Raw genomic sequence first — 14,481 nt, 5'->3', positions numbered from 1 at the left:
TAAAAGAGATGGAGGGATGATCAGAGAAAGCAAAACATCTGGGTGAACAGGTGGAAAGGGAGTGTATGCAGGACCTTACTTCTGATGTTGCAGAGAAAGGAGTGCATGGCAGAAAGGGTTGAAAGTGCTGCTTTTCAAGAGAGCAGCTCAGGGTGAATTGGGCAATTAGATGGCTACTCTTAGTAAATATGCAGTGAAGTAGAGGAGGAGAGGGGACAGGATTAAGAGGGAAACTGGTCATTTTGCTTTCAGAGTGGAGTATTTACACCCCAAGGGAAGGAGCTACCTGGCAAGGTTGTGTCCTGTGAACTCTGCACATCTTCAGGCGGCCTTTCCCTAGATTACTTTGTATACCCTTTGGGTAGATTCATTGGTAAGGTTAGATTGAGAATTGTACAAAAGATTAAAATGGGATGACATAAAATAGGATGTGACTAGAAGAGTGCTTTAGATTAACTTATCTTCTCTGAATTTGACATTTAGATTTAGGGCCTGAGTGTTAGGGAACCACTGGAACGATCAGGATAGGTGTTCCAGGCAGGAGACAGCATTTCCAGCCGGGGAAGTCCAGACAAGCGTAGGATGGTATATTAGTAGTCTACAAAAGTCTTCTCGCATCTTGGGCCTGAACAGGGTGAAGAGAGAACTGTCATCTTTGCCTCCTGACTTCGGAAATTTTGGTTAACCTTCAAACTGGCGATGTCAAGAGTTCCAAGTCCTCCACCTCCGGCAGAAATGTCGAGTGGCCCTGTAGCTGAGAGCTGGTGCTACACACAGGTGAGTTCACGTTTTTTATCCTGTGACTCTTGTGTCTTGGAGGGATTTGGCATGTGAACGAAATAGGATTGCTCTTCTGCCTTGAGTTTCTTGCTTTCTCTGGGATACAACTGCCAAATAGCAGGTAGATAAGGTGATTGTCCACCTTGGATTTCTTGGTTTTCTACATGGAATCGAATGCCCTGGGCTAGTGTTTTTCAGTGAAGGTTGGAGTCTTTCAAACTAGATCTGCTTACATCCCTCTTGATGGAAATATTCTGTGAAGGCCTCCTGTTGGGGAAACCAGGTTTGGACTTTGCAACCCCAGGTGGTGCCATCAGCATCTCCATCGCAGAGGCTCATTTTAGGAATGATTTTTATCATCTGTTTTCCCAACTGTGTTTTCATCTTTTTTTTTTTCCCTCTTTGTTTTTGGGTTAGGGGTGTTCGTGTTGTGCTCACTTTCCATGCAGGTGTTTCTGAGAAGCTGAAAAAAGTTATAAAGCCAGTTGATCAGTGTGAGATTTCTTAAAATGTGGCTAAGGGACCTAAATAAGGCAAGAGAAAGCTGAGCCTGGGTGCTGGCTGAGAGTGCTGGTGTCTGTCGGGGTCGCGCCAAGGGAGGGCGGGGAAATAATGATCTGACCTTCAGCCTGTTTCCTCAGGTTGCCCACTTCACATTTAATTGCTTCCTGGTTTTCTGTCAACAGATCAAGGTAGTGAAATTCTCCTACATGTGGACCATCAATAACTTTAGCTTTTGCCGGGAGGAAATGGGTGAAGTCATTAAAAGTTCAACCTTTTCATCAGGAGCCAATGATAAACTGAAATGGTGAGGAAGAATACCTCTAGCTATAAACATTTTTCTGAAAGTTGCCTGGTTTGCTTGTTTTTATGGGACACTGACTAGACTGCGATGCATTCCTTGAAGGCAGGGACTTTGTTTTGTTCTCACTGTATTCCTCAGTGCCTAGAACAGGACCTGGCATGTAACAGGAGCTCGTTAGATATGTGTTGGATTCATTCGATGCGTGTATCAGGGGTCAGCAGAGTTGAGCTCGAGGGTGTGAACGAGTGGAGTGGGTCAGTGTTACGAATGAGATCCTTAACCCGGTGTGCGTGGTAACTGCTCAGCAAACAAGTGTGAGTGTCCTTCTCCAAGGCGGGGCAGCTGCTGAGCTCCAGCCCGCTGTAGCTGTGTGTGAATCAGGACTGGCTGCTGCCATGTTCTCTGTTGGGTTTTTTTTTTTTTTTTTTTTTTTTTTTTAAGAAACGCCAGAAGTCTAAATTTTAGCATAGCATCTCTTAAATCACCTGCTTTTAAGCAGTAAGCATACGTAAGTGGCCGACGAGAGTGTTAGGCTGGTGTAACTTGTTCATCCTGTATGCAGTGGTTACATCGAAGACCCCATCTCTCTCTCTCTCTTTTTTTTTTTTTTTTTTTTTTTTTTTTTGACAGGCAGAGTGGACAGTGAGAGAGAGAAAGGTCTTCCTTTGCCGTTGGTTCACCCTCCAATGGCCGCCGCGGCCGGCGCACCGCGCTGATCCGATGCCAGGAGCCAGGAGCCAGGTGCTTTTCCTGGTCTCCCATGGGGTGCAGGGCCCAAGCACCTGGGCCATCCTCCACTGCACTCCCTGGCCACAGCAGAGAGCTGGCCTGGAAGAGGGGCAACCGGGACAGAATCCGGCTCCCCAACCAGGACTAGAACCCGGTGTGCTGGCGCCGGCAACCCCATCTCTTTATGTGCTGCCCGCTGTCTATGCTGCAGACATCTAAAGTGTTGCTTCTTTTGTGTTTGAAGCACGCGTGACTGGCATAGCAGCAGGAATAACCCACTACATACAGACGTTCTTGAGCCTTCTGTGAACTGTGTGACCAAAGATAAGCCCCACGTGTGCTGGTGGGTTAATGTCTGTGTTCCCTGAACTAATCCCTATGGCAGAAGGAGTCCTGGCTGAGAGTGGGGGTCAGTCCCAGTTGTCTTGAGGATCAGGCAGTCAACAATACAACCATAAGCCCACTGTGGAGACCAAAACACAGGCTTCTGAACCACCAGTTTTGACCTCTGACAACCCACTGACATTACTTTTAGTTATTCATTTGGTCTTTGTTGGATGTGCACATGCAGCAGTGTACTACTTTGAATAAACATTTCCCTCAAAATGTTTATTCTTGTGCATTGTATTTAAATCCACATCTTTAGCACAGTGTATAGTAGTGAATGTAGCATATGTGCCCTGGAAAGGCACTGGATTAGGCCACCTGTTTGAGAGAGGTGCCGTAATCCTGGCAAGACCTAAGGGTGCATATGGTCTGTGTATTATATATGGGAGAAACAGTGTCTGAACCACATGTGGTCCAACTAATGACATTTACGACTTAACTCATTTGAACCTACTGAATTCTGCATGAATTTTGTTTTGATTCATCTGTAACAGATTGGCATCTCTAACTCTGTTTAGAAGTCTACCTTGGAACTCTGTGCTGTGTAATGGGAGTTTACTTCTGTCTGAGCTTTCTCCACACTGCCTTCTTTATTTTCATTTTAGTGTATTGTTGCTACATTGGTAAAATGTCCGTAAATGATTATTTACTAGTCGTATATTTCTCTAGACTATTTTTCTCTCCATGGTGACTTGAAAGGATGCGTTGACTTTTTCTCCATGGTTTCTTCATGGAAAAAATTAGGAGCTACCTTTCCTGAGATTAAGGATCAGAAAAGAGTAAGACTAGACTGAATTATAAAATATCTGTGAGGTGGGAAGGCGAGTGATTTGGGAGATTATGGAGGAAAAGGCAGAGGTGTGAAAGATGTGTTAGCAGATTCTAGAATGCCCCTGTGACCCAGATTGCTCTAAAGTAGTTCCCACATAGTCAGTGTGCCGAACCTTCATCTCTTCATAGGCAACTTGAGTTTTTTAAAATCATCTCCTCTTGATTCTGATGTTCCAGTTCTGTTCTCTCACTTCACAAGCCTTCAAATGTGGATGCTTTTGACATGTTTTTCCCCCTGTCTGTGTTGGGCAGGTGTTTGCGAGTAAACCCAAAAGGGCTGGATGAAGAAAGCAAAGATTACCTGTCACTTTACCTTTTACTGGTCAGCTGTCCAAAGAGTGAAGTTCGGGCAAAATTCAAGTTCTCCATCCTGAATGCCAAGGGAGAAGAAACCAAAGCTATGGGTAAATGTTCTCTAATTTTTTTTTCCCACTTTATTTGAAAAACAGAAATCTTCCATCCACGTATTCTTTCCTCAAACGCACAGATATAGCTGGGGGTGAGCCAGGCTAACACAGGAGCTTGGAACTCAATCTGAGTTTCCCAAGTAGGGAGCAGGAACCCCAAGTACGTGAGCCATCACCTGCTGCCTTCCAGGGTTCACATTAGCAAGAAGCCGATGGGAAGTGTAGCTGGAACCAGGCACTGCAGTAGTATCCAAAGAGATACTGTAACTGCTGCTCCAAGCACCTTCCTCCACGTTTCCTTTGTTCAACTGTTTGACATCCAGCAACTTCATACACTGACAAATTGTAGATTTGATCTGGTTTTTGAGTAACTAAATATGACCTTCTTCCCCCCACCCAGAGAGTCAACGAGCATATAGGTTTGTGCAAGGCAAAGACTGGGGATTCAAAAAATTCATCCGTAGAGATTTTCTCCTGGATGAAGCCAACGGGCTTCTCCCTGATGACAAGCTTACCCTCTTCTGTGAGGTGAGTCCTTTACCCTTCTGTGTGTGGCATGAGCCACTCCCGGGACCGGCTGGAATCAGTAGGCTTCATTGTGTTGCTTCAGGGATATGCAGTGAGAAAAATCCCCAGTGGAGAGGTGCTGCACAGTCATTATTTAGGTGCTTTCTTGAGTTCAAGGTTATTAAGCATCAGCTTTCTACTTGTTACTGTTCTTCAACACAAAGGTGGTAATGCCATCTTGGTATGTGTCAGTTTTGAGTTGCTTGGGTCAGGATTCATGGTGGGTTTTTTCACATGGTATTTGATAGGACTGTCAATTCAGGATGAAGAAAATGGTGAAATGTGTTACCTTTCCTCAAACTTGCTAATCCCTCGTTGAATGTTGAGTCCACGTGTGTCTGACTGTGGGCCACTGGCCTCAGTCCTGGAGCTGGTTTGTCTTGCTGGAGAAATTGTGCAGTTGGAAGGTGAGAACACTTTTCTTCAGGGCAAAGGCCATGTGAAGCTCTCTCCCTCATGGTCAGCGAGAAGAGTCCTCTAACCAACCCCAGCAGAGCCTTTCCAGGTTTACAGGAGAAGCCTGGAAGTAAAAAGTGGTTTTGTGAGTGAATACAAGCTAGTGATTTCGTGCTGGGATCATACATTTATAAACACTCCCAAACACACAGTGTGAGAGAAGACTGTGACCTGCGGTCAGCTGGGGCGTGGCATGCCTGTCCATCGCCGGACAGCACCACTTGATGAGAATCCCTGCTCATGGAGGAGGTTCAGGCAAGCACTGCAGGCCTGGGCTCAGGAGTTACTAGCGGGGCCAGAGGCCTCTCACCCTGTGGAGCAGGGACAGGTGTCCCCTGAGAATCTGGCCCTTCTGCAGAAGAGGCCCAGCCTGCGGTAGCGGGCTTCTGTATTTCAACAGAAGAGTTGCTAATGATTAGAAAGCTTTGGAGGCATGGCTTATTAAAAGACCACACTGAATGCATAAAATACGGTTTGCATAATAGCTGTTCTCGTTCCATTTTAATTGCAAAGTAAAAAAATACTAGATAGCATCTATGTAAATACATAAAATGTGGCAGTTGTTTTATGTCTGATCTTGAAATCTGAATTCCATATAAGTCCCACTAGTCATAGATGATAATCAGATGCCTGAGTGAAGAAATGAGAATGATTAGGTGGTTTTGTGTGAAGTTAGTTATTATATAAACAGAGAAGCAGTTTTAATCTTCACCTATTTTGGAGACTAGTATACCAAGAGGAACTTAAAAGTAGTGAAAAATTCTAATCTGTTGGAAATGAAAGCTAGTCTTCAAACTGTTCTCAGAAGAAAATCTCTTCTAAATACTGCATCTGCTGTTTTAAGCAGTGCCATAACCTTTACTGCAACATGTAGAAGTCCAGAGTGAGTGCAGCCTTTTCTTATATGCTTCCCCGCCCCCAGTCCATCCCAGCTACGCCAGCCCTGCATTGCTGTTCCTGATATGGAAACTGGTTGACCTGCCCTTGCTTGGCAATCTCTTATCCTATGGTTTAGTCGAGGCTGGGTTCCAGCTCCCTCTCTCCCCTCACTTTCCCATATGAAATTCTCTAAGGAGAAATCCTGTGGTTAAGTTTAGATTTGCCTTACTGACTTAGAAGGGAAGTGAGATGACACTTTGGGAACGAGGAGATGTTGAACAGGGAAACGTCTGCTGGGTTCTGCTGATGCCATCGGTTTCTCACCATCGAACCAGGTGTGCCATCTGTTCCTCTCACACTTCTGTGTTGGCCACAGGTGCTGAGTGTTGCTTCTCATACTTGGGCTTGTGCCTAGAGAGACTTGTTTCTGTTCCAGCACTCTCTGTGGACTTAGTAGCATTCAGCATTGCAAGACGGTTGCGTGGGGGTGTGTACTGGATGTGTGGGTTTTAAAAATGTCTGCAGCTCATCCAAGTTCTTAGCACTTTCCATAGCTACATTGCTTTTGGTGCAGGTTCTATGCCCTTGACCTGTTGTTTCCTTTATAGAAATGGAATGTTTATAAACCAGTTTAGTTCATATTTGTGTTTTATTTATTGTTGGTTTAGTTAGTATTTTCTTATTACTTAAAGGCTTTGATGAAGTTGGTGTCCACATAGGAATTGAGACTGTGTAGCCCACTGTGCTCTGTTTCTCTCTCAGCCTTTGGCAGGGCTCTTCTGTCCTGTCTTGACACCGTGATTACAGTTGTTTAAGGATCTGGGTGCCCAGAGGCCACAGGAGGGCATCCTAGGGTGCAGGAGTGAGCTGCACACATTTGTCTGTTTGGCCTTTATTTCAGTGGCATTACCGTCAGTGAATGTTTCAATGAATTCAGATCACAAGCTCTGAAGATGCCGGGTGAGGTTGTTTATAATGTGCCACACTAGGTTCACTTGGAATTCTCAGTGTTTCTGTCTGACTACTAAGAAACGTGGCAGTTCTTCCAAGCTGATGCTGCTTAGTTAACCTCTTTGGAAGGGTTTCCAGAGCATTTCCTGGATTGTCCCTTCTCACAGTCCATGGTTTTCTTCATTTCTTGTTACGGGGAGAGAAGCACTGCCTTGGGAGGTCAGGTAATTTTTCCTAACATTGTGCAGCAAATTAGTGTCAGGGCCATGTCAGCGCTCCGTTCCCATCTCTGCTCTGCTGCACTGCACTCAGTGGAGCTGAATGCCATCCACCCAAGGAATCGCAGGCTTGCCCAAGGTTTTTTAAGAAGAAAGTATTTATTTTGGTAATGAATGAGACATGAAAGCATGTTTAAATTACACTTTTAATTTTCTATGTAATAATTTGGGCCACAGAAAATCTTCATGAAATGTTGCAGCTTCTGTTGGCCTTCTCTCTGATTTTTTATATTGAAAACAAGTAACTGTTGGTGACAAAGGTGTGTGTGTTCTACTTTGACCGTGTATGCCTGTGACAGGTGGAAGATTCCAGTGCCTCTCTGTGATGTTGCAGTTAAAGTTGGAATATGAAATACCCAGAAGCTGGCTAACTCTTTTAAAGCATCCCTTTCCTTTTCAAATATAGAATATCCTTTCATAGCCTAGGAACATGTATTTTTGCCAAATCTTAAATAAGTGGATCTATTAATTTTTCCCTTTTTAATAAGTGAGTTATTGGGATATATTAGTTGACATTGCATGGAAAATATTTGATTGTTCTTGACCCTCAGAACTGATGATTTAACTAATGTGTTGTGTCATACTTCCTCAGGCATGATGATGATGGACCTAGCACCCAGCCTCAGAATGTCACCAGTAACTTGGCACTAACCTGTGTCTGCTTCTCCCCATCCCAGGGCCTGGGCTCCCCACTCACAGGATGACAAAGAGCTGCTTTGCATTTTATGTTGCCATTTTCTGGTTTATTATTTATCTGCCTGAATAATGTATTATGTAGGTTTCCTCTTTTGGGAGCTTTATAAAACGGTGTCAGACTCTGTGTAGTACTCTAGGGCTTGGCTTTTTACACTGGGTTTCTGAAGTCTCCATCGTGGCTGTACCTGTGGGCCAGCGTTTTTGTCTGCTCCGGCAGGTGCAGTGTGTTCCCTCTTGTTGACAGACGTGCAGGCTGCTGTCCGTCCTCTGCTACTACGAGTAATGCTGCTGCTGTTGGGATCATTTGTATGCAGGGTCTGCGTTTTTTTCCTTGATTATTTTAATTATATGGAGTTTAAAAATATATTTCTGTGGGTTTTATTTCGACTTTATGTGTAGATGGAATTGTACAAGAATTGGCACAGTCTTTAGTTTTTCAAGAAATTTTCTCATTGAATAAAAGGAGCTGATTTTAAAAGTGAAACCCTTTTACAACTTGAAGTTTAGGGGATCTTACAATGTTCCTGAGACATTTTCATGCAGTCATATTTAAGACGACATAAATGTCACAGTCACGTCAACTTCACAGCTGCAATTCTCAATGAGTCTCCATAGTCAACTTTATAGGCATTTAAAAAAAACCTTTAGTTTTCCTCAAAATGGTCTCATTTTAGCATCATCATTTACAGAGGAAAACAATCCCTTTCTAAGTTAAAAGTTTGGGCTCTGAAGACTCATTTGTGAATGCCATTTAAAATTTATTTTTAATTAAGCATATTTAATGTTGGTACGAGGTGCCAGACACTCAGTGCTCTGGAGACTGCAAGCATCTGTATATCTACAGAACAAGACTGGCTCAGACGAGAAAGGTACATTCTCCTTCCTGCTGTGTTCCTATCTGCGTCCAGAGAGGAGAATTGCTCCAGTGAGAGGCGGCCCAGTCTTTGGGCCCCACTCATTACCAAGCGTGATCCAACCACCACAGGTCCACTGATAACCACAGTTGATGTGAAATTCAGTGTAGCTCTTGCCAATTCATTTTACTCAGGCTACTAAATTGCCATCAAGTGCTAATGACTTTGGGCTCCTGTCAACCTGGTTTAATTCAAGCTAGGAGCCCAGTGCCAAAAGCATTTTCCATTCCCTTCATTGGCCATCCCAGGAGATTTCTGCCTTTCCCTGTGAGGAAGTTGGATTTAATTGATCTTTTTTATTTCTTTTAAATCAGTATTTTAGAGCTATAAGTGCCCAGGCTACTTCCACCCACTTTTGGTGATATTCTTATCAAAGAAGTGAGGGTGTTAATATGAGAAAGTGACTGAACCAAATTGAAGATCTTACGGCGGACAGGAGAGAAATCTCTATGGGGTAGTTTGTGCTGGGTACTGGGCTATTAAAATAATATTACAGTCTGGCCCTGATAAATGCATGCCTAATGGTAAGCACATTCATAATTGATTAACTTGGCTGCTTTATTGCACAAGAACGTAACAGCTGGTTTTAAACAAATGAATAAATTTCTTGACATGATGGTAGATCTCTCACTCATGCACAGAGATTGCAGGGCACCTGGATGTGGCATTACTTTGCCTCTGGGTTTATGTGACATTGAAGGCATGACTTGCATCTTGAAGGTTAAAGGAAGTCTGGGTCACTAAGGAGGCTTCTAAGCCGCCTTGCTCATCAGGTTCTCAGCGCTTAGCAAGAGTTGGGAGCTGATTGTCCAGGTTGGTGACTCTGCCTTGATCATCACTCTTGTAACTTACTGTGACACAGGGTGGAGATGGAAGCATTTGTTAGGTGGATGACTGACCGCAGGGTCTTAGCTTCAGTTCGGCAGCTGACATTTATTTTATAATGTTATGTATAATATGTTATGTTATGTTGTGTTACTATTTGGTGCCCCAACAGATTAAGCTGAGTTTCACTGACCTGTCTAGGAGTTAGCTTGATTTCTGTCGAGGGTCAGCAGTTAATTCAACAGGTTAAAGCATGCTGCCGCTGAAGCCATAGTGGGAAGTTGGAGCTCTCTGTAAACTTGCAGTCATCACTCTGTCCCAAAGCTGTGAGTGCACATGCAGCTGCAAACAGCCATCTTGTATGTCACTGTCACTAACAACACAGGGTGTGAGTGCTTACCCATTCCATTGTTACTCCCAGAAAACTCATCCAAGCCCAGTACTTACTGGTAGAGGGTCGGAAGCCTGTTCATTAAACTGACATTTTTGAAGAAGTACCAGGTTTTTTTTTGTTTGTTTGTTTGTTTGTTTGTTTTTTTACGACTTACTTATATGACAGGTAGAGTAACAGAGAAGGAAAGGCAGAGAGGGAGGAAGGAGGGAGGGTTCAACAGCCGAGGCTGGGCCAGACTGAAATCAGGAGCTGGGAATTCCCATCTGTGTCTTCCGAATGGGCTCTAAGAACCCAGGTACTCGGGCCATCATCTGCTGCCTCCCAGCACATTAGGAAGCTGGATCAAAGGCCGAAGCAGGACTTGATCTGTGAGATGGGATACGGATATTGCAAGCGGCAGCTAAACCTGCTGTACCACAGTGCTCACCCCGAACTGCCAGTTGTGGCAGTGCACCATGGAAGCTGCCCTTGATCTGTGTGTTCCAGACCTAACTATACATAAGGAAAGTGGTTTAGACTTCAGTGATTAGCTTCCTTTCTCTAGAGAGTTTAATTTAAATGGTAGTATCTCTAGGAGTTCTTTGCATTTAACTTTTTGCTTAAGGCACACTATAATACAGATTCTTAGGTTTAGCAGTTGTTTCTGTCAGTCCCCCTGCCCCCCTAACACCTTTTCCACAGGTTTGTGGTACAGGAGAGGCTGAGTTTTTATTAGAAAGTGGAAAAGAAGCTTGTGGGGCTCTCGCCCCCTAGAGTAAGTGCGACTGCGCTAGGAGATTAACTGGATCTGAGGAGGAAGCCTTGATCTGTACAGGTAGTTTCAAGAGGCTGCCCGGTGACTGGCGGTGGTGTCTAACTGTTCTATAACAGTGGGGTTAAAGGTCATGTCTCCACCTGCTGGGAAGACAGCCCTAGTGACAACAGCTTTGGTTTGTCTTTCACAGGTGAGTGTGGTACAGGATTCTGTCAACATTTCCGGCCAGAATACCATGAATATGGTAAAGGTTCCCGAGTGCCGGTTGGCAGATGAGTTAGGAGGACTGTGGGAGAATTCGCGGTTCACCGACTGCTGCTTGTGTGTTGCTGGCCAGGAATTCCAGGCTCACAAAGCTATCTTAGCAGGTTGGTATTTGTCCATAGGGTGCTTCATAGTTTTGGTGATACAGGAAAAACAGTGACTGCCTAATTACTGTTGAACAATTTTGATTTTTTTAACTCAGCTGCAACAAAGACCATAAGTAAATACATTTTTATGTTGTGGTAATTTTAGTTCCAGTATTCCAAGAGTCTGCTCTCCATAAAAATGGCATTTTCCTCTTTGTAGAGGCCTGAGACCACCATTTTCAAGAACTGGGTGATGGAAGCACTAAGGAGGTGCTGAATGCCTTGTGCACTGGCTAAGAGCAGTGTCAGCTCTGGGGGGCTGCATGAACTCTCAGGCAGCACACTTCTTTTTTTTTTTTTTTTTTTTTTTTAAGATTTGTTTATTTTATTCGAAAGGCAGAGTTACAGAGAGAGACAGAGGACAAAGACTGAGAGATCTTCCATCCACTGGTTCACTTCCCAAATGGCCACAATGGCCAGAGCTGGGTGGGTTCAAAGCCAGGAGCCTGGAGCTTCTTCCGGGTCCCCCATGTGGGTGCAGGGTCCCAAGGGCTTGGACCATCCTCTGCTTCTTTCCCAGGCACACTAACAGGGAGCTGGATCAGAAGTGGAGCAGCTGGGACTCGAACCAGCACACATATGGGGTGCTTGCACCACAGTGGGAGGCCTAACCTCCTATACCACAGCGCTAGCCCCTAAAGCAGCACACTTCTCAATAAGAACTTCAGGTCCATCATTCTAGAGTGCACACCTCGCAGAGCCTCAGTCTGCCTCTGTCTAACCATCTTGGTGTTCCCCCTCTCAGCTAGGTATGCTGTGCAGCGCTGAAAATGTCATTAACTGTGAGGGTCTCTATACTGAGTGAGACCCTCAGTGCTGCCAGTATATCCTTCTATGACTAAGAGTCAGCTCCCCTTCTTTATCTGAACAATAGGTAGTTCAGAATTTCATTACTCTCTTTTAACTTCCCCTAGTTCCTACAAGAGAACTCACCTACTTCTTCCAAAAGAAAATCAAAGCCCTTTTATAGGAACACCCTCAACTCTTGCCTTTCTCCTCCCCGCACTCTCACTGTTCTTCCTTGTGTACAAAGCAGACTGTTTCTCTGCTTCTGCTGTTTCACATCCCATCCTGCCTGCTTAGACTGCTCTACCCATCACACTTTCGCTCTCTGCTGTCTTCGTCACCTCTCTTGCTGCCTATCCCCCCTCAGCCTGCAAACAGGCTCAGTCAATTCTCTCTCCCCCCTTCCTCCCTCCCTCTCTTCCTCTCTTCCCCACCTCTCCCTCTCCCTCTCCCCTCAGAGGTAAGTTTCTCCGGTTAGCACATTCACTCTTAATTCTTTCCACCCACTTATCCTTAGCTCACTTCCATGCTGCGGAAGCAGTTTTCCAGAGTTACACGACCTGCTAGTTCCTCCTAGGTTGGAGGGAGTCTGTCACTCAGATGTTGTTGGACTCCTCTCTTGGTTTCCTCCTGGTCTTCTGGCTGCTTCGCATGCGTAGCCTCCCTCCCTCTTCTTCACTCGACCCTTCATGCCCTGCTGAGCCCTACTGCACTGCCTCGGGTCTGTGTTCGCTCTGCTTGTTCTCCCTGGGCATCAGCGGCTATCTTCTCTAAGACATGGCTGCTGCTGCAGAGCCTTCCTTGCTAATGGAAAGCACCAGTCCTTTAGTATTCAACTTCTGTAGTAGATTTATTTAGTTCCTTATAGGCTATAGCTCTTCTGAGAGAAGAATGAGATTTTTTTTTTAATACAGAGAACCAGAGAACCTCAGTGTCTCTTAACTCCTTTTTTTTTTTTTTTTAATAGATTTATTTACCTGAAAGGCAGAGTTAGAGAGAGATCTTCATCTGCTGGTTCACTCCTCAGATGGCTGCAATGGCCAAGGCTGGGCCAGGCTGAAGCCAGGAGCTTCATCTGGGTCTCCTATGTGGGTGTTAGGGACTCAAACACTTGGGCCATCCTCCACTGCTTTCCCAGGCCATTAGCTGGGAGCAGGATCAGAAGTGGAACAACCAGGACTCCAACCAGCGCCCATGTGAGATGCAGTGTCACAGGCAGCGGCTTTACCCTCAGCATCACAATGCCAGCCCCAGAACAGTGAGATTTGATATTTGGTATAGATTAAAATATCAAGGTTCTGAGCTTTAAAACGAGTTCTTCCTAACATAAACTGTAGGCCAGAAGTTCCAGTTCCCTGTTAGTTCCGAGCTCCTGTACGTGGTCCGTCTGTTCCTCCACTCCTCGGTAGTGTTCAGTGTCATAGCTTTGACCAAACCCTGATTCATTCAACAGCATGCAAAACTCTGAGTTCTTGCCATTTTATTATTTTTCATGGTTGGAATCAAGTTCACTTATTTTTCCAGGTTGGTTGTTAGCCTAGAGTGGGTATGAGTTAGAGCACTATTTCTTGGCTTTTTTTTTTTTTCACTATCCCCATCTCTAAGGAGAAAAACTAGGTATAAATTCTCCCTAATGAGAGACAAGGAATACAAGGGAAATGATTTTATAAGATGGAGTTGAACTTTGAAGGGGCTACCAGCCACTGTAATATGCAAGACTCTTTCCCTCTTTGGGCTGATGCTGCCTGGGTTCACCCAGCTTGGAAGAAAGGACTGCCCACCATAAATGAGTATTCCCTTCTGTGGTGAACAGGTGCCTTCCAGCCCAGTTCTCACCCTTCCTGCTGTGTGGTCCCTGGAGAAGGGGAAGGTGTGAGTGTTCCAGGCAACCCGGACATTAGAATAGCCTGCTTAGCCACGAAGGCCCTCATGTTTGAACCCTCGGGTCTACACAGGCCCTAAAGCACCATCATCCAACGTGGATAACTTGAGTGATTCCCTTAAAATATGAATGGTTAGAATAAAGCTAAGAAATTATTTTGAAAGTAGTGATTTCTTCTTTTCTTTATGTGTTATAATTATTTACTCATTGGAATAATATGTGAAGAAAGGAATTCTATAATTCTGTAATTTGAGGCCTGGACCCTTTCCCACAGAGCTGGGACAGGCCAGCAAATGATCTTTCCTTCTGAGCTGGGAGGGTCCCAGAGAATGCACTGTGATGGCCTTACCTGTTGGTTTCCCTTTCGCTTTGTAGCTCGTTCACCGGTTTTTAGTGCCATGTTTGAGCATGAAATGGAGGAGAGCAAAAAGGTATGTGACTGAGTAGAGACGCGCCCTTCTTTAGCCAAGTGGCTAGATTCGGATGATTTCTAGCTTGGCAGCAAATTTATTTTCCTAATTATTTTTTCTTTACTGTGTGTTAACAATGGAGCACGATTTTGTGAACAGACCATTCCTGAGAGCAGAGAGAGATGGCATGGAAGCGTCCTAGGGGTGCACACTTGCTCCCGCCTGGGGCAGAGCATCCAGGCGGTTTTGGGTGAGGGGATTGGTTCGTGTTTCTACTCTGAAAATCCAGGCAAAGGTGAAAACGCAGATAGAGTTGTTCGGCTGGTGTAATTGAGGAAAC

General features: G+C 44.8%; 1 protein-coding gene across 7 annotated transcripts in view; it reads left to right on the top strand.

The window, feature by feature from the left end:
* Positions 1-14,481, top strand: part of SPOP (speckle type BTB/POZ protein) — a 77,190-nt gene that overhangs the window by 56,508 nt on the left and 6,201 nt on the right. For 4 of the 7 annotated variants that reach the window (XM_002719303.6, XM_051824879.3, XM_089318138.1 and 1 more), the window contains 6 exons: positions 634-777; positions 1,467-1,588; positions 3,785-3,936; positions 4,340-4,467; positions 10,844-11,021; positions 14,107-14,162. In XM_002719303.6, coding sequence (XP_002719349.1) covers positions 700-777; positions 1,467-1,588; positions 3,785-3,936; positions 4,340-4,467; positions 10,844-11,021; positions 14,107-14,162 — 714 coding nt within the window. In that variant the 5' untranslated portion in view covers positions 634-699. The remainder of the gene's footprint in view (positions 1-633; positions 778-1,466; positions 1,589-3,784; positions 3,937-4,339; positions 4,468-10,843; positions 11,022-14,106; positions 14,163-14,481) is intronic. The other 3 variants (XM_089318139.1, XM_089318140.1, XM_089318141.1) reach the window with 1 other exon arrangement.

The sequence above is a fragment of the Oryctolagus cuniculus genome, chromosome 17 (assembly GCF_051225735.1).
Source record: "Oryctolagus cuniculus isolate XC-2025 breed Fujian yellow rabbit chromosome 17, ASM5122573v1, whole genome shotgun sequence".
NCBI classification, from domain to species: domain Eukaryota; kingdom Metazoa; phylum Chordata; class Mammalia; order Lagomorpha; family Leporidae; genus Oryctolagus; species Oryctolagus cuniculus.
The sequence above is the reverse complement of the archived record's forward strand: the minus strand, read 5'-3'. Positions and strand labels throughout refer to the sequence as shown.